Here is a 20,524-nt window from a genome sequence, read left to right as displayed (position 1 = left end):
TCATTTCTCCCCAACGGAAGTGTGTCCACCCACTATAAGAGATGTCCTGTCACCTAATCCCCATTTCCTCACTTTCACACTAGATAATGCACAGGTGAAGCAGAAAGGGTAGTCTTCATTTCCAGCACTGAAATTTGCTTTCTAAATAGACCTCCAGAAAGGAGAGTTCAAGTCCACAACCACACACCCTCACTTTCTGGGCAGAATTAAAGGCTGAAACAGAAATTTCCAACCCCATGCATTCTGGGAGTCTTCGTTGAGTTCCTTTACCATTTAGTTACAAGCAAAGGTTTCCATCTTTAATTGTTAGATCTTCTGGAAAGTACAAGCTCTACAATGAGGAAAAGTTTTATAGACTCATGTTCACTATTTTTTTCCATAGTGAATGTGAGGCTATAACGCGCGTGCACACACACACACACACACACACACACACACACACACACAAAGAATCTTAACAAATTCCAGTTAAGTCTAACTAATAGAAGCAATCATTAAAATGGAGTTTTTGGGAAGTTTAAGTTTAAAAACAATTGGGAGATGTTGATCAAAGGAGAACTTCATTTGAATCTTATTTCTCACTTTTAATTTCTTCCGACTTACCTCACCATTTTCTAAAGGCACAATCCGAGAATACTCAGTAGTACAAAGTACATCATCATCTCTGGTGATGGCCATATTTGCCTCCTGCCCAAATTGTTCTAAACAGTCTAATCTAGAATCTGGGAAGAAACCATTTTAAAATTATAAATTAAAAATAGCATCATCTTGTTGTATGTCTCTTAAGACCTTAAATTTCTTTTTAAAAAATATACCCCCCACCACCCCCCACCAGCGCATATGCTGCCCGAGCCCATGTGCTGCTTGCATCCACATGGCTGAGCACATGCAGTGTCCGAGCACATGTGACATCCTCATCTCCCCTCTTGAGATGTATACTTCCATGCTTTCGTGACTAATGCTGGAATATGTCTAGGGGCTCTCTCTGCAGTTAGAGAAGCCCATGTTCTCTCTTGAGCACATTACACTCTCTCTCTCTCTCTCTCTCTCTCTCTCTCTCTCTCTCTCTCTCTCATTCTCTTCTGTAGAATAACACTCTTTTGTCCTTCCTCAGGTAGCTTAGGTTTGTCAGGTCACACCCATCTAAGGACACTGAACTTGTATTGTAAGCAATGTCCTTTCTGTGTGAACACAGGAAGACAGTTAATATTATGCTTTGTAACTTGGGAGTTGATTGACTCCGAATAATATTTACTCCTGGGCATCTGATTTCTTGATTCAGTTGCCCTTAGTTCCTAGCACCCCAAAAGCAGGGTCCCGACGAGGGACTGAATGGACCCAGGGCAAGCAGTGAGCTACCCTGGCATCAAAATGGGCCAGGCCAAAGAGCCACGATACTCAACTATAAGTTGAGGGCATGATCATGGACAAATGCTGTCATGATCCAAAAGTAAGTAACGAGGAGAATAGGACCCTGCTGGAGCTAGGAAGATTAACCTGACCTGAGGACTGTGGAATGTATGTGAGATGTTCTCAGGAAGAACCAAACTAAATTTATATCTCTTACTGTGCTCATACAGAATGACATTGCTAGAAATATTAGAAGTAGATTTATTACAACTATTTAAGTAGATTACTAACTGAGGGAAGAACACACCCTTGTTGGGATCCCACCCTTTAGCGGATCTCCTAATAATCTGAAGTAATCTCTGTAGATGAGATTTTATCCTTGAGTTAATCTCCTGGAGGAGTGGTCTTACCTCTCTTTGTTGATTCGTCAGTATTCAACCCACCTTTATGTCACTGCCTTATGTGACTGCTATATAAACTAAGATGTAAGCTTGGAGAGAAGAGTCAGAAGCAAGAGAGCTCAGGCTCCAGAGATCCAGAGTCAGAGCCAGAAGGAGAGAGGTTCCAGGATTGGGGCCCAGGAGATAAGGAGGCAGGAGTGAAGAGAATTGGAATAAACTACTATTGATATAGACCGGCCTGGCCCTCGTTTCTTCTTCCGTCTGCCCTTGGCCAACAGCCGTTCCGATCCTGGCCACACACAGCGGCTCAAGAGCACCGAACGCAGGCGGTGAGACAGTGCCGTCCAGTGAGCCCGTGAACACACAACCTTCAGCGTGATAAGATTTTACACTCTCCCCCTTCACATCTTCAAAAACCCTCAAAATAATATATATTTTACTTTCAAAAAAACCAAAGGAAAAAAAGATATACCTCCCCAAAAAATAAATAAATAAAAGGGACAGGTAGATACCTTTAAAACTTTAAGACAAAAGGTAAACTACCAACCCATTTCAGGGACCTTGATTTTCAGCAGCAACACTTAGGAATGTGGTTTTAAGTCTTCATTCTTCATTTGGCAAGTTTATGTTAAAGATGTTGCGGAAAACTCAGTAAGCAAAATGCTAGTCCATTGAAATGCATCAGAGAGTTCAACAACCATTACATTTTTCTTCAGTGAAATAAGTAATGTACAAGCCAGACTTCATAAAGATGGCACGTGGCCCCTAAGTCTTCACATAAGAAAGATAGCAAGAGCTAAAGCCCATTGCTTCCACCCTTCTCACCCTCCCCACATCCCAACAGCCCCGTCCCTAAGAGCAGGCTGTTATTTGCATAGACATTTCAACCTCAGTTCTACATAGAGTATCCTTAGAAATTAGCATTCAAGCTTGAGAAATGGGGATGTTCTAAGGAGACATAAAAAATTAAAATGGCAAAGTTCTTAAGTAAGCCACACTGAGAGACTCAATTTCTAAACAAATCCAACATCTTGACAGCACCTCAAGATGCAGCAAGATTAAACCATAATGACCAAAAGTAGAGAGTATGGGGGAAATTGTCTGCTATAGAGTCAGGGGTGGAGTGGGATAGGGGGCAAGGGATACTGAGGACATTGGTGGTAGAAAGAGTGCACTCGTGGAGGGATGGATGTTCGGTCATTGTATGACTGAAACTCAAACATGAAAGCTTTGTAACAGTATCTCATGGTGATTCAATAAAAAAAGATGCAGCAAGATTACTTACGGGCAAAATATTGCCAAGGTGAGTAGGTGCTTCCAAAATCAACAGATCGTTCCAAAACCCAAAGATCAGGGCGAGGAGAATTTGCAAATTTGATTAAAATATATGCCACGTGGAAGAGCTGGAAAAGGAAAACAGATACAGTTATTAAAGTGCTCATGTAGAGTATGGGGACTATAGTTAATGGCACTGCTGCTGACTAGAGTTCAAGGTGCTGTACTGTTTATTTCAAAGTTAGTAAGAAAATATAAATCATAAAATTGCTCTCACAAGGAAAAATTAAACATCCAGCAACGGTTGTTAATGAAACTCATTGTGGCAATAATTATTTCTCAATATACACAAACATGAAATCATCGTGATATATACCTTAAGTTAATACAATGTTATATGTCAATAAATTAATACAATGTTATATGTCAATTGTATCCCAATCAAAATTAAGCCCTCTCCATCTCTCCATAGCTTCAACCAACCTTATAAGAGAGAACTGCTCATTCTCAAGGCCTCATATCTAGCCAGACATTCCCCCAAGACCCTCATCCTATTTATATTTGCACAATGGACATCCTCACCTGGGTGCAGCCTCTCAAGTTTACCACATTCAAAACCCATATATGATGATTGGAGTGAGAGCTCAATAAGTTGAGTGCATAATTTGCCTGTAGGAGGTCCAGGTTCAATCCCTAGCACTGCATGGTTCTCTAAGCACTGCTGGGTTTGGCCATCAAAAATTGAAGGGAAAAAAAGAGTTGGGTTTGAGAGGCAATACTGGGGTTAAAGCATTTTCCTTGCACAAGGCCCACCCCAGTTCAATACCCAGCACCTTCAAGCATTATCAGGAGTTATTCCTGAGCACAAAGTTAGAAATAATCCCCAAGTATTGCCAGCTGTGGCTCCACCTTCCACCCTAACACACACACACACACACACACACACACACACCAATCATTTTTTCTTAACCTAAACTGTACATTATTAATTTATGTCATAATTTAATATATTAGGCCCTTATATCATCAGCCTTCAAAGCATCTTAAAATCTGTCCATTTGGAGATTATGATGTCTAGTCACAGTCACTGTGTGCTATGACCTTCCAGAACCAAAAATCAAGAGCGTCCTCTGCAACCCAGAGTGGTGTAGTTTCCATCCCCAGTCTTGGAGCACCAGTAGTTGCATAAGTGACACCTGACAGCAGCTTGTGGGTGTGGGGAGAGGGGGCGCCTCCTTCCTCTGTGCCATTGCCTTCTCTACTCCAGCTGTACTCTCTGGTGAATTTTCTGGTTCACCCTCATATCCTTTTGCCCATGTCCAGGACAAGGAAAAATCGAAGGGGTATGAATTGGACTTTGGTCCTGCTCTCTTCACCCTCCTACTGTTGGACCCAAACAGTCTCTTCTGGTATCCCCCAGGAGTCCTTGAGTTAACTTCTATCCCTTTTCTCTCCAAACTTAAGCTGGGGCTGCAAAGAGAGTGCAATGGAGAAGGTACTCATCTTGCAAATGGCTGACCCCAGTTGATCCCTGGTACCACATATGGTTCCCCTGAACAACATCAGTAATGATCCCTGAGTGCAGAGCCAGGAATAAGTCCTGAGCACTGCCAGGAGTGGCCTCAAAAATCAAAAACTTAATCTGACTTGAATTTTGAATTCTAAAGTTCATAGATTTATTTCCCAAGGAGTCTGGCATGGCAGTGAATACAGGAGTTAATCAAATCTACAATTGAGCAAGAACTAGATCCATGATCATATCCTCTCCCTCCTCCCACCAGCCCCCTATTTTGCCAGACTCCAGGTCATAGATTCAACAGCCACTTCTAGAAGGAGTCTCTGCCAGCATGAAAAGCCAGCCCAGAGGGGCCATTTGAATAATTTGCTCATGGGTGGGGAGGAATCACCTTTTATTTTTCATAAACAAGACAGTATAGTAAAATTCTTTTTTTTTAAATTGTGAGAACTACTAATATAAATGTTCTAAACTTGCTACTAGAGATGAAAATCACTAAAACAATATTTTGCAAATATTTTGGCCTTAAGACTCCTTTACATATCTTTAAATTATTAAGACCCTAAATATGTTTTAATTTATTTTAATCATGTATATCAATATGTACTATATATAATATAAAATTATAGCTGAGAAGTTTTGAGAGATATATACTACTGAAGTATCTTCAATAAAATAATCTTATTATGTGAAAACAAACACAACATTTTTATGAAAAATTCTATACTACTCCAAGTCTATTATTTGTAGCGAGGCGAGCTTAGGCATGTGGCTGTGTGGTAGAGCATGAGGCCTTAAGTGTGACCCCAAACACCTTCCCACATGCCAAGTGCGATTATGGCAGCACTGCTATCTGTAATCCCTGGCACCACAACAAGAATGCAACTCCTAAAAGTTACAACAATGACAAAACAACAAAGAAAGAGGAGGATGAGGGGAATATTAGTAAGAATGGTGATTTTGTTTTACATAGAATAACTGGATACAGGAAGGCAATGTGGTAAAGGGGTGTGCCTAGATCACCCTTGATTTCAGAGTATAGAAAGGACAGAGAAGGAAAGAAACCAAAAGGGGAATGGAAGAATACAAGAAAGGGATGTAATGGGGGTGCAGAGGTCAGAGGCCTCGGGTACACTGGTAATGTGTGTGTGTTGTGGGACGGGGGTAATAGCTATATATCCAAACCACAGAATCGACAATATTGAAAACATGAGATCACCACTGAACTTTAAAAAGTGGCTGTCAAGAGGACAGGCTGGGGTGGGGGACTAGGAGACACTGGTGGAAAGATACTGATACCAATGGTGGGGTTGGTGCCAGAATATTATATCAGTCAATTATCCATAACTTTATAAATCATGGTTCTTTAATTAAATTAAAAAAATAAATCTCTTTATTCCTAGAGCCATACTGCCACAAACACATTCACTCCTATCTAAGAATCTCTCTAAATGTCTGCCTTAATAAAAGACAGCTGGACACCCCTATCTGTTTCTGCATTCAGTCCACTATGATCACGCTGTTCGCCCTGAAGCAACTGGAGAAAATCTGACTTCACATAAATCTGCAATGGAAAAATGGGAGAATTCAAAGCTTAAGTATCTCCTAAAAGGTCCAGAGGAGCCCAGATTCTCAACTACATGGGAACCTCTGGTGTTTTGGTCATTGGGATCTCCTGTGTCTAAGAAGTCTTGGGATTTTGGTCCTGCAGCAAGAAGAGTCCTCGTGCCAACTACTGAAAACCTAAATTTCTGTCCAAACACTAAAACAAACAAACAAAACCCAAACTTCTTTGTCTCATATCAAAACTCCCAGACAGTGCACCCACACTTGGAAAAAAAATGATCCAACCTCATGAAATCACACTAATTAGGTGCTTTGTAAAAACAGTGTTTTCTGAAAATAGGAGAAATATGTTTCCACGTAATACATGCAATTATTATGTAGCAAAGGAGTTCACAGGAAATATAAGAACTCTCAGTTTGTAAAATCAGAACAAATACATTGACTTTATTTTACTTTTTTTTATTTTAATGTAGGAGTATTGCTATTTATTCAGCCATTGATTAGGCGGATTAAATTGAGCATGAACTCCACATTACTTTTTTCTTTTTTACAAATTTATTTATTGAATTGGGCTGGAGCGATAGCACAGCAGTAGGGTGTTTGCCTTGCACGCAGCCAACATGGCCAACCCGAGTTCGATTCCTCCGCCCCTCTCGGAGAGCCCGGCAAGCTACCGAGAGTATCTCGCCCGCACGGCAGAGTCTGGCAAGCCACCCGTGATGTATTCGATATGCCAAACACAGTAACAACAAAATCTCCAATGGAGATGTTACTGGGCCCGCTCGAGCAAATCGATGAACAATGGGAGGGCCTTTACTTTACTTTACTTTACTTATTTATTGAATCACCGTGAGAGCAGTTACAAAGATTTTGGGTTTAAGTCTCTGTCATACAATGATGAAACACCCATCCCTTCACCAGTGTCCATTTTTCCACCACCAAAATCCCCAGTATACCTCCCATCCCACACCTTCCCTCTACCTATGGGGCAGATGATTTCCATATTACTCTCTCTCTCTACTTTGATTTACGATCACGATCATCCTGTTGTTCGTTGATTGCCTTGAGCAGGCACCAGTAACGTCTCCTTTTTCCTAGCCCTGAGATTTTAAAAGAGCTATATTCAATGCTCTTTCAGGGTTAGGAGAATGAGACCCATCATTGTTATTGGTATTTGGCATATTGAGTATGACACGGGAAGTTTGCCAGACTCTGTCATGCGGGCAGGATACTTTTGGTAACCTGCCAGGTTCTCCAAAGTAAGAACAAGGTAGTAAGATGTCACACGGCCACAAATGCGGCCATGCACTTCCGGGAGCTGGGTTTTATAGTGTCTGGGTCTTGGCCGGTGATGGGGCCAACCTGGCACCAGTGGCAGCTGGTGGGTGTGATGCCTACCTACTGGAAGATGAGGGATCTGAGTGGAGAAGGCCCAGTCCCGATCCGAGCAGGCTTGGAGATCTCAGCACCAGGACCCGCATGCCTGGGTTTTCCTCTGCCGGTTCCTTCATGCATGAAGCTTGTCTGGATGTGTGGAGAGTAGTCTCAGGATGACTGTGGCTGGTTCTGGAGGTCTTTGGCTGCTGGCGCTCTGCTCGGGGGGAGGGAGGGACTCAACCCGCCCCCCTCCAAGGGGCCCTGGTGAGGACACCCGGCAGCCAGGCGCGGGGGCAGGAGACTGCACTGTTCTCTTCTGGGAGCTGGATTTTATAGTCTCTGGGTCTTGGCCATTGATGGGACCAACCTGGCACCAGCAGCAGCTGATGGGTGTGACACCTACCTACTGGAAGATGGGGGATCTGGGTGGAGAAGGCCCAGTCCCAATCTGAGCAGAGATCTACTTTGATTACATTCAATATTTTGACACCAAGACCCACCATTATTATTTGGGATTTTACCCCAACACTCAGATCTGCCGAAAAGACAACCGTAGACAATTTGTTTTCTATTGCTAATTATGAATAACATATGATGTTGTGGTGGTGGCCACGCGATTTTGGAATTCCAAAATTTTAACAATTAAATCTGGAGGGATTTCTGCCAAAACCTGCTGGGTTCCGAGATTTGTTTCTGAGTCTCTGGGATCATGGCCGTTAAGCAGCTTGATCAGGAGCCAGAGAGGCTATTTGTGGGCGGCAACCCAGGATCTTGTTGGGGAGGGGAGGAAAGGGCCAGTTCCACCCCCATCCAGTGAGGCCCCGAGTGTCTTGTCACTGTGGGCCCAAACCTGACTGTCCAATGGCCTCTAGAGGATAAACCTATTCCCACCTGGGGTGGTCCGGTGCCAGTAACCTACTGCGGGGACTGGACACATTACTGCCAAAAGCCGCCGGGTTCCGAGATTTGTTTCTGAGTCTCTTGGATCATGGCCATTAATCACTTGATCAGGAGCCAGAGAGGACGTTCGTGGGTGGTGACTTGGGGTCTTGTTGGGGTGGGGAGTAAAGGGCCAGCTCCACCCCCATCCCGTGAGGCCCCAAGTGTCTCGTCACTGTGGGCCCAAACTTGACTGTCCAATGGCCTCTGGAGGATGACATCCACCCAGCTGCCAAGGAGGATTACGCAGAGGTACAGCACCCTTTTCCCCCTGGGGTGGCCTGGTGCGAGTAACCTACTGTGGGGACCAGACGCATTTCTGCCAAAAGTCACTGGGTTCCAAGATTTGTTTCTGAGTTTCTTGGATCATGGCCGTTAAGCAGTTTGATCAGGAGCCAGAGAGGCCTTGCCTCCAATTATATAGCTGAGCCGGAGGTGGTTTGTGGGTGTGTCTCCCACATACCTAATTTTTGGCCGCTTACTTTCTTGGTAAACTTGGCCCCAAGTTGTTAGGGTCTGGCCAAAGGTACAGCAGCAATTTTGGGGTATCTGGAAGTCTGAAAGCACCATCAGGCTGCTGATGCACTCACCTCACAGGTACAGATTGACCTGCTGGTGACACCATACCCCATAATACATTTACTTTAAAACCACATCTTTCTCAGACCAGAATCATGTAAGGATGCTTTAGAAATTAAACATACAGGAGTAATCCAAAGAAGTCTGAACTTCTTTGTCAAAATCCTACAACATTGTAACTCCATACTCTCCTGAACCCATTTATTTAATAATGCATGAATTTTGTTGACCATATTCCAGGCTCCATGCTAATCATTCCATAAACAGTCTCACTCACATATACACATCACAATAAAAAGTGGGGTTTCCTTAACTTTGCAGATGAGAAATGTTTGACTCAGCGAGGGTTAAGTAACAGGCTCTGATCTTGCAGCTATAAAAACTCTGAGTCCAAACAATTTCTACTGCCTGGTCTTGGCCATGCTACAGAGTCTAATAGGTACTTAATATTTGACTTGTCCCATCCTGCGGGAAGTAACTGTAGCAGAAGCGCCAAGCATCATTATTTACAAATATACCAAGAGTTCATTTTAAGGAATGCAGGGGTGGAGTTCTGTGTTATGATACATCTTAAGTTTTTTGAATGCCCTAATTTGCCTACATGGCACTTTCTGCTACTGAAAATCCTAATAAACGAAATGACCTCCTTGGCTCAGAGACAACCCCTCCCCCTTTTATTCTCTCTTCATCCTGCTCAGCAGCCCAGCAGTGAGAAATCCTGAGCTGAGCTGAAGCACAGGTAGAGAGTCGGTGGGGTGGCCTACTTGCTATGGGTCCTGCACCCACTCTGCCTCACTCTGTGTGCCCGCTGCACCCAACAAGTCATCTCTCAGTGCCCACCGGACAGAAAATTTCATGAAAACACTTTCCTCCTAGTTTTATTTTGGGAAGTTGTTTCTAAGTTTCCTCAGTACACACTGGTGTGCCCTGCCATTGGAAGGAAGCCTTTGTTTCACTGAATGCTTTGTCACCCTAGCACTCTCTGATCTCTCAGTCACTGGCACCGCCAGATCACTTGTATCTGATCGAAGCTGACTGCCCAGCTCTGCAGCCCAGCAACTCTGCCAGTGGCAGAGGGAGTCCCTCCCAAAGGGGCTTCACAGCCTGGCACACGCGCACTAGACCAGCAGGTATGGGCAGATTTATTCTCCTCAGTTTGATGTAATTTAAATTCATGTGTCTTTTAAATGGCACCATCTGTTAAACTCTTGTCAATTTGTTCTTTGATCATTCAAAACGCTTCAAGGCACTCAGGAACGCAGTGTGAGCATCTAAAGAGGTCCTTTATGAAACTAGAAAACACCAGGCTAGGGTCATCAGAGGAAGAAAAGCAAAGACAAATTGTGCCTTTTCAGATAAATCATATTTGGGAGCAAAAGACATGGAGGAAAACTGACCAAAAAGGATGAAGAGATGTACTATTTTCTCCATATGTTTTCAGAAGGGGCAAAATGTGGCTTCCATTTGTTATTGATCATTTAGATAGATATAGGAGTGGCCATTTAATTACCACTTCAAAGGAGCAGATAATAACCACAAAGATTGGAGTGTGAGACATTTTGACTTCAAAAGCCTTTAAGGTGAGTCAGTTAAATGATTTAAAAAAAAAAAAAAAAAAAGAAGTAAATGATTTAGCACCATCTGGTCCTTATCTCTTTCCCAAAGGCCCTTCATGTTGCAGTGTCAGTATTAAAATTCCCACAACCCAGCATCTGTCCATTTCAGGGCTTTCTCATATTGCATAGAGTGGATATTCAATGAATGTTATGAATGGAAAGATGTGTGAATATGTGAAAGTTGTGTAGTCAGTGGGATACTATTCAGTTATAAATAAAACAAAATGGGACTGGAGAAATATCTGACAGGGTATATGCTTTGCATGCAGGAACCTGGGTTTGAACCCCAGCACCACAAGATCTCTTGTGCACCACCAGGATAACTCCTGATCATGACGCTGGGAGTAGCCCTTGAGCTTCCAGAGCAAACGCAAAGATGAAATTCTACCATTTCTCCATACAGAGAAAGAAAAAGTATAATTTCACTTACATGTTAATACATATACACACACTAAAAATGTTAAGACAAAGATTAACTTGTAGGGGGAAAAGACAAACTAAAACAAAAATAAACTCACAGATTAGAAGAGCAAATTAGTGGTTTCTTAGAAAATAAAATAGGTTGGGGGGCTGGTGAGTAAGCTGAGTAGAAAGGTCAACTGTGTGGTGAAAATGGAACTACTTTTAGTGGGGGGTTGAAGCATTATATATGGTTATTGTCTTAAAATTGTGCACTTCTGCAAATATATAATGTTATAATGCAATGTCACTCCAGGGAAAAATATTTCAAAAAAGCTAAATTTTGAAAAATTTACTTTGTGTAATTGCCACCAAGTTCAGAAGAAAGGCAGATGGAAAGCACAGAGACAGTCTAATTTCAAGGGGTCTGTCTGCTTGGGGGTTCAGAGCTAAAGTAATAGATCCAATTCCTTGTGTCCCACCAGCCATATAACTCTGGTACCAAACTCTGAGACTATTTTTTTGGCCATAAGATAATAACAGAAAGTTATTATAAAAGCTACTTGTTAGGTAGATGGTGAAGTAGATCTACTCCATACCCATTTTAATCTCCATCATTTAAAATACCTATCACAGTCTGTGGTATAAACTTGTTTTAATCTATTATTCTCACTATATTATCACATATTTGTATCTTAATCATTTCTGTGCATTTCTGTAATACCTAAGAGGATGAGGAACCTCTGGCTCTGGGAACATCTCTTTGATTTCACTGTTCTACCTGCATTAACATACGCCTCAGAGACCTGGGCCCTACGCAATCAGGATGAGAACTATTCGGGTCTCCCAAAGAGGAATTGAAAGAGCTATGCTTGGAATATCACGTTTCACTCAAATGAGAGAAAGAATCCGGAGTTTCGACCTCCGTCGACGATCAAGAATCAGGGATCAGGGACGCTGTCTCCTTTGCCAAGGTGTCAAAAATCAGATGGGCTGGTCGCGTAATGAGATTTAAAGACGACCACTGGACTAGAGCTGTTACTGACTGGATTCCACGGGATGTCAAAAGACTGCGTGGTTGCCCACCTACCAGATGCTCAGACTTCTTCATCAAGATCATGAACGATCGGTTTGAGGCTCTTCGTGTTCCTAGAACGAACAGACGCTATTGTACTACACTAGCACGCGACAGGGACAAATGGAGACGTTACTGGCGCCCACTCAAGCAAATCGCCGATTAACGGGAAGTCAAGTGATCAAGTGCTCAAGTGAATCATTTCTGTATCTTCGGAGTACGCATTTAATATATGTTGTATTGAAACAAAATTAGTAAGCATGATGTGAGAAATTGCAAAATACTAAGCAAATGTCACATTCAAAATTAGCTTAATACTCAAAAAAATAACACACTCATCCAAAGTATGGAAAGAAGAAAAGAAAGAAAGAAGGAAAAAAAGAAAGAAAGAAAGAAAGAAAGAAGGAAGAAAGAAAGAAAGAAGGAAAGAGAAAGAAAAAAAGGAGGGAGGGTGGGAAGGAGGAAAGAAAAGGAAGGAAGGAAGCTGGTTCCACATCTCACAGCACAGACAAAAATTAATTTAAAGTAGATTAAATATCTTAAAATTAGACCATAATGCATCAAATTACATTTAGGAAAACATAGTCATAACATACCTATAGAACTCCTATAGAACTCTCCTATAAAACATAGGCAGAACTCTCTCTATAGACCTCGGAATTGTTTTCAGTGATTTTAATTTTCCATCAGAAAATTTTAAAACAAAAATAAGACTACATCAAATAAAAAATCTTTTGCTTGTCAAAATAAACTGTGATTTAAAAATAAAGGCACCCTGCTGAGTGGAAGAAAATACTTGCACACAATATTTACCAAATAAAGGGCTAATATACAAGACATATAAAACAGTCATAAAAGATCAACAACAAAACATTGGGAGAGAAGATATACACTTTGCTGTAGGAGGAAGATGGACGACTAATAGGCATAGGAAAAAATGTTCATCGTCACTTATTACCATAAAAATGCAAATCAAAATGACATTGATAAATTATCTCATGTGAAAATGGCATAATTTAAAACAACTAGAAACAACCAGTGTTGGAAGGGATATGGTGAGAAAGGAAATCTTATTCACTGTTGGCAGAAGTATCATCTATTTAAGCCTCTATGGAAAGCAGTATGGAGATGTCTCAAAAAACTTAGAATGAGGCTTCCATGTGACCTACTGATTCCACTCCTTGACAATTACTTCCCATAAACAAAAACATTATTTCAAAAATATATGAATGGCTATGTTTATTGCAGTAACTTACAATAGCCATAGTACAATAGCCAGGATATGAACAACCCAAATGTCAAAGAAGGTTTGGTTTAATATGCAAAATGCGAGTGGCTCTCTGGCACGGCCATGGCTCCAGAGGCACAAGGACTTAATCCAGAGCCCGGCAGCTTGTGGCAGAAAAGTGAATGGACTATGCATTAAACTATGGTGCCATGCCTCTGGAGGGAAAGGGTGTCACTCCCTTCTGCCTTCCCCCCTGCCCCGCAGCAAGGTGGCCACTGCCTCAGAGCTTATTGGAAAGCCACGTATGAGCCGGTGGTGACAGGGCAACTGCAGCCTCATGGGATGGGGGGCGCTACTGGCTCATCCTTCACACCCTACCGAGGTCACAAGTTGCCCCTTACGAGCGGCTTTCCGGCACGGCCATAGCACCAGATGCACAGAAATCAATCTTGTAATTATCTGGCTCTTGGCAGAAGTCCCTCCAGACTTAATTAGTAAAATATCAGAAATCCACAATCGCTATCGCGGCCATGCGACATCATATGGTTCTCATAACCAGCTATAGAAAACAAACATTATTTCACAATGCCTTTTCAGCAGTTCTGATTGTTGGGTGAAATTCTAAACAATAGTGGTGCATCTTTTGTCAAAATGATGAATGTAATCAAAGTAGAGAGAGAGAGTTAAGTAGAAATCATCTGCCTCACAGGCATCGGGAGGGGTGGGAGGGGAGTATATTGGGGTTCTTGGTAGTGAAAAATAAGTACGGTGAAGGGAAGGGTGTTTGATCATTGTATGACCGAGACTTAAACCTGAAAGCTTTGTAAATTTTCCCACAGTGATTCAATAAATAAATACAACAAAAAAAAATTAAAAATATGCAAAATGGAATATTATATAGTCATAAGAAAAGAGTAAGACTTGCCATTAGCTGCAACTTGGATGAAAGAGGAGAGTTTCCTGTTAAATGAAGAAAAGCAGGGAAAGATAGACAATGATCTTATTTACCTCTAGTAGAGAGACACAAATCTTCATACACAAAATCAAATTGGCCTTGGATTACAGAATTCAGATTACCAAGGAGTGGGGGGAATGGTGTGGGTGTTGAGAGAGTAAGAGGCAGGCAAGAGGTGACACAAGGACAGTGGTGGAGGGTCTTGAGCACTTTGGTGGTGGTGAGGTGCAGTAACTTTGTACATCAAAACCATAAACATAAATGCTATTGTAACTATGTTATATAACCTTTAATTTAAAAAATAGCACTGTAGCACTGTCCTCCCGTTGTTCATTGATTTGCTCCAGCAGGCCCAGTAGCATCTCCATTGGGACACTTGTTGTTACTGTGTTTGGCATGTTAAATATGGCATATCGCATACAACACGGGTAGCTTGCCAGGTTTTGCTGTGCACGCAAGATACTCTCGGTAGCTGGTGCAATGGATAACACATCTGACTACGGATCAGAAGATTCCAGGTTTGACTCCAGGCTGGCTCGGTGGGACCACTGACATTAAAAAATAACTTTGAAAATTGTGAAATTAGTCTACTATAAAACTTTGTAGGTAAAGTGTGAAATTAGTCTACTATAAAACTTTGCAATTTAATACATATTATTCCACAAGCAACATTTTCTAGTCTATTTTTTGTAATTTTTGAATTTTGTCTAATATTCAAACATCAGGAATTTCAGAGTAGTACAATGAATAGCCATATTCTTCAATGACATCCACCAAAATTAATGCTGCCGTGTTTACATTCTCTCTCTGTGAACATATACAAGGATGTTTCATTGAATCCATGGAATTAAGGTTGGGATTTCAGTCTGCTTCACTAAGAAATATGTTATCGGGTATTTCCCAAGACAGCTCATTCTCCGTCATACACAAATTTTCATGTTTGAGGAATGTAATCATTTATCTGAAAATTTATCTAACCCACTCTCCATATATTTCCTTGATTCTCCTAATGCGTGTTGGATTTTTCCACCCCTAAAGCCAATTAAAGATCAGTAGAAGTCTTTATCCTCCCTTCTATTCCTTATAACAGTCCTGCATGCTGCTTATCCTCATTCCTGACATTAACAACTGGAGTCCAGGTCCTTTGTATTATAGAATGTTCCACAACCTTAATTCTCCCTAAATTCTCTGTCTCTCTCTGTCTCTCCCTCTACCTCTCTCTGTATATCTATCTCTGTCTCTCTTCTCTCCTCTCTCTCTCTTTCTCTCTCTCTCTTTCCCCCCCTCAACCAGGCCAATCCCCTGGGCCACCCAGCAGTGATTGGGGCACCTCCAGAGTCCAAATCCGGCACAACCAGAAGTGCTCAGGGAGGCCATGGGGTGCCAGAGATCAAACCCAGGTCAAAAGCCTGCAGTCCAGCTGCTATACTCTCTCCCCAAGCCCCACAACCTAATTAATGATTTTCTCAGGCTCTGATTCAGAGTATTTGGCAGAAGTCCCTCTTGTGTGACATGTCCCTTTTGTGGCATCATGCCAGGGGCACAGGACACCAGGCTGTCTTGTTATCAAGGACAGTGTGTTGGATTGTTCGCCTAAGATGGTGACCAGATTTCCCCATTACAAAGTAGTCTTTTGTCTCTGTCATTAATAAGTAATCCAAGGAGATGTATTTGGAAACATTTATTTTCTCATGAACTGAATTATAAATGTTCCCACTCTTCATAGACAAATACAAGTGCAGGAGCCAAGAGATAACTTCAAGCACTGGAGCAAACACCTCACTTGTGGAAGCCCTGAATTTAATCTCCAGCACCACATGGTCCCCAAACACCACTGGGAGTAGCTCTGGTGGCCCCAGGGCACTGCTAGTTGTAGCCACCAGGCCCCTGAGCACTGCATAGGAGCCCAAATAAATTATAGCTTAGATAAGTAATCTCAGGAGAGATGCAAGTGGATAAAATTTACTGGTACACTGGTAATCTGGCTGAAAAGTCTGGGGTGCCCTCGGAAAGGGGATGGGCTGAGTCCCCACAGTCACACTCACAACCCACAGCTGTTGTCATGCCAATGGCCCAACTCCACTGCTTCATTACTATTCTCTGCAGAGACACCAAACTGATGACAATTCTGGCTACCCCAGTGTTCAGGATAAAAATTCTGGGGTCTTCTTGGAGTGGGGGTGGGCAGTCTTCCCCTACCCCCACTTCCATACTTCCAGAAGCTCTAATAGCCACACCCACATCTCACAACTACAGCCATGTAAACTCATTGCCCAGATCTTAGAGATCTTGGAGCATGAAACTGCAAATGCCACAATACTGAGAGCCCAGGAGTACACTAAAGTAGATGGGAAAGTAACATAGGAGCCAGATCCACTCAATTAAAAAAAAAAAAAAACAGAAGGCTTAATCAGCATCAATCAGCTTAGTAAATCCTCAGACAAGGACTTGATGAGATATAACAATTTTCACAATTTTTTTTTCACTGAAGTATTTCTTTTTTTTTTTTTTTTGGAAGAGAGGGCCCTTTAATTAAATATCCAGCTTTATGTATTTGGTGGTGGTCAGGGGACCATATGGGATGCTGGGAATCGAACCCGGGTCGGCTGCGTGCAAGGCAAACGCCCTACCCGCTGTGCTATCTCTCCAGCCCCTGAAGTATTTCTTGATAATTCTATTAGTGGCTTAGTTGTAACAAGCAATATAGAATCAATTATTTTGTGCATGCTAAGGGAGCATGCGAGGCAGGGGGAGCGGGAAACTGGGGACAATGGTGGAGGGAAGGCCACACTGGTGGTAGCAATGGTGTTGGAACACTGAATGTCCAAAACAACTCTATTATGAGCAGCTTTGCAAACCACTGTTTAAATAAAGTAGAAATAGTTAAAATAAATAATACAAATACAACTATGCAAGTCATTGGTCCTAGAATATGAAATCAAATAATTAAATTTCCTTTGTGGCCAATATCCAATTCTAACACTTATCTAATGATCTAATTTATAGATTTTTTTTTGGCAATTCCAGGTATCAGATCCACATGAAAGGCATGCAATCCACTACTAATCCATATTCAGTCAGGAAACTTTTTTTATTTTACTAAGACAGATGTAGATTGAGGGAAATTAAATTTCATTTTAGTAGCCTTATTTACAAACTTTTTGCAAAACGCAATAAGCACATCCTCACAAAAGATGAAAACAATGTCACAGGCCCAGATAGAAAGGGCTCATAGGTGCACTTTCAGGTGATAAAAAGTTCATCTGGTGTCATGCCTGGCCAAACAAGTGAAAACAGAGATAGACAAATGGGACTATCTTAAACTAAGAAGCTTCTGCACCTCAAAAGAAACAGTGACCAAATTACAAAAACAGTCTACAGAATGGGAAAGGATATTTGCCGAATACTCATCCAACAAGGGGTTGATATCAAGGATATACAAAGTACTGGTTGAACTCCACAAGAAGAAAACATCCAACCCCATCAAAAAATGGGGTGACGAAATGAACAGAAACTTTCTCAAAGAAGAAATCCGAATGGCAAAAAAGGCACATGAGAAAATGCTCTACATCATTAATCATCAGGGAGATGCAGATCAAAACAACAATGAGATATCATTTCACACCACAGAAACTGCCCACATCCAGAAGAACAAAAGCACCAGTGCTGGCGCGGATATGGCGAGAAAGGGACCCTCCTTCACTGCTGGTGGGAATGCCGACTGTTTCAGCCCTTTTGGAAAACAGTATGGACGATTCTCAAAAAACTAGAAATAGAGCTCCCACTTGACCCAGCAATACCACTCCTGGGAATATACCCTGGAGAGACAAAAAAGTATAGTCGAAGCAACATCTGCACCTGTTTGTTCATTGCAGCACTGTTTACAACAGCTAGAATCTGGAAAAGACCTGAGTGCCCGAGAACAGATGACTGGTTAAAGAAACTTTGGTACATCTACACAATGGAGTACTATGTAGCTGTTAGGAAAAATGAAGTCATGAAATTTACACACAAGTGGTACTATATGGAAAATATCATGCTAAGCGAAATAAGCCAGAAAGAGAGAGACAGACATAGAAAGATTGCATTCATCTGGGGAACATAAAGTTCTAAGACTAACCCCCAAGAATAGCTGTCATAAATACCAGGAGGTTCACTCCATGGCTTGGAGCCCAGCTGCACACTCTAGGGGTAAAGGCAGCTCATATAGAGAAGGGAGCACCAAATCAAGGGTGTTGGGGAGATCCTCCCAGATGGGAGATGCATGCTGAAAGTACACTATAGACCGAACATGATTGCCACCCAATGCCTCTTTTGCAAACCACAGCACCCAAAAGGAGAGAGAGAACAAAAGGGAGTGCCTTGCTACAGAGGCAGGGTGGGATGGGGGATGGGGGGTGGGAGGGATACTGGGATTGGTGGGGGTTGAGAATGTGCACTGGTGGAGGGAGGGGTACTTGATCATTGTATAACTGAAACCCAAGCACAAAAATTTGTTAGTCTACAACTGTACCTCATGGTGTTTCACTAATAAAAATTTAAGAGAAAAAAGTTCATCTGGGGGGCTGGAGTGATAGTACAGGGGCTGGAGTGATAGTACAGTGGGTAGAGCATTTGCCTTGCACGCAGCCAACCTGGGTTCGATTCCCAGCATCCCATATGGTCCCCTGAGCACCGCCAGGGAAAATTCCTGAGTGCAGAGCGAGGAGTGACCTTTGCGCATCGCTGGGTGTGACCCAAAAAAGCAGAAAAAAAAAGTAAAAGTTCATCTGGGACAGAGATATAGGACAAGAGGCAAGACTCCTGATTTGTATGGGGCTGAGGAACTACTACCTTGGTTCAGCTCCCCCCAAGTACCACATATGATCTCTGAAAAGAGCCAAAAATAGCCCCTGAGCACCACCAGGTATGGCCCTACCAAAAATCAAAGAGAAAAAAAAATGAAAGAACAGGTTTGTCCCCAGTGGAACCCTCAGTCCCAGTTGTTCCCTCCTAAATGCTCTGGTGCCTCCAAGTATTTTTTAGTCTCCTCCTGGTCCAACTTGTGGAACAGAGAGAAGCAAAGACCCCGGGGACCCAACACAAACCGTGCAGACTGGGGTGAGGGAAGGTCACTGGGAGACAAAGGAAGGGTGGGTGGGCTGCAGGGTGACGGTTACCAGGAGAGCCAGGTGCGCATTGTGCCCACTCAGCAAGGTGGCAGTGAGTGAGGAGAGTGGCAGGTGCCTCTTCTCCAGCCCCCATGTTTGCTCCTGCAAGTCAGGTTCAGGTAAGACATTGGCAGGGCAGGGATTGATGCTGTTGCAGAAGGGGTGTGGCTTGGGACAGGAAGCAGGGCAGGGCCCACCCACGGAAAGACAGAGATCTGGGTGTCTGAAGATGGGTGGCATCCAGATTGAGGCACCACAGAAGGGAGGGTGTGGGGGTGCAGGATGACAGATTGGGGTGCAGAGTGATGGCAGTGTGGTAAAGGGGTATAGGGTAATGGGGGACAGGATGGATGATGGGGTGTAGGGTGATGGTTTAGGGTCATGAGAGTGTAGAGTGATGGTGTAGGGTGATGGGGGTGCAGAGTGATGGTGTAGGGTTATGGGTGTGTGGGATTACAGTTCAGGATGATGGAGTGCAGGATTGTGGGGTACAGAGTAACAGATGTAAGATAATAGAGATATAGGGTGATGGGGTGCAGGGTAGTAGTGATGTAGGGTGATGGGGCATTATGTAATGGGTAAAGGGTGATGGGATGTGGGGTGATGGAAATAGAGGGTGGTGGGATGTATGGTAATGGGATATATGGTTATGGGGGTGTACAGCAACAGGACACAGGTCGATGTGGGTGTAACTGTGATTGGCTATAGGGTGATGTGAGCATGGGGTAATGTGGGTGTACTATGATGGGGTATAGGGTGGTGTGGTGCAGGACTATGGGAGTATAGGATGATGCAGGTGTTGGGTGATGGGGTACAAAGTGATGGGGTGTAGGATAATAAAGTGTAGGGTAATGGGGTGCAGGGTGATGTGATACAGGGTGATAAGGAACAGGGTGAGTAGAGCTCCCCCTTCCTCCTTAGAATTTCCTGAGGGTCATCTCTGTTCCCTCCCCCCTCAACCCACCCCACCCATTCCTACATCTCTTCCTGAAGTCTTCCCTCAACTCTGGATGTGTTTTTCACTGTGCCCCAAAGACTACACAGAGGGGAAGGTTTAGGCCATCCCATCTGCAAATATCAAATATGGCAATGATTTCA

The 20,524-nt window shown here is 42.8% G+C and overlaps 1 protein-coding gene across 1 annotated transcript in view; it reads right to left on the bottom strand.

Annotated features, from left to right (window-relative positions):
* The window catches only part of LAMA3 (laminin subunit alpha 3), a 270,464-nt gene that overhangs the window by 191,244 nt on the left and 58,696 nt on the right, over nucleotides 1-20,524 (bottom strand). The window contains exons 3-4 of the mRNA XM_056138444.1: nucleotides 3,037-3,154; nucleotides 604-722 (exon numbers count right to left, since the gene is read on the bottom strand). Coding sequence (XP_055994419.1) covers nucleotides 604-722; nucleotides 3,037-3,154 — 237 coding nt within the window. The remainder of the gene's footprint in view (nucleotides 1-603; nucleotides 723-3,036; nucleotides 3,155-20,524) is intronic.

Source organism: Sorex fumeus, unplaced genomic scaffold, assembly GCF_029834395.1.
Source record: "Sorex fumeus unplaced genomic scaffold, SorFum_2.1 ptg000128l, whole genome shotgun sequence".
Classification (NCBI taxonomy): domain Eukaryota; kingdom Metazoa; phylum Chordata; class Mammalia; order Eulipotyphla; family Soricidae; genus Sorex; species Sorex fumeus.
This window is presented reverse-complemented; position numbering and strand designations above follow the sequence as displayed.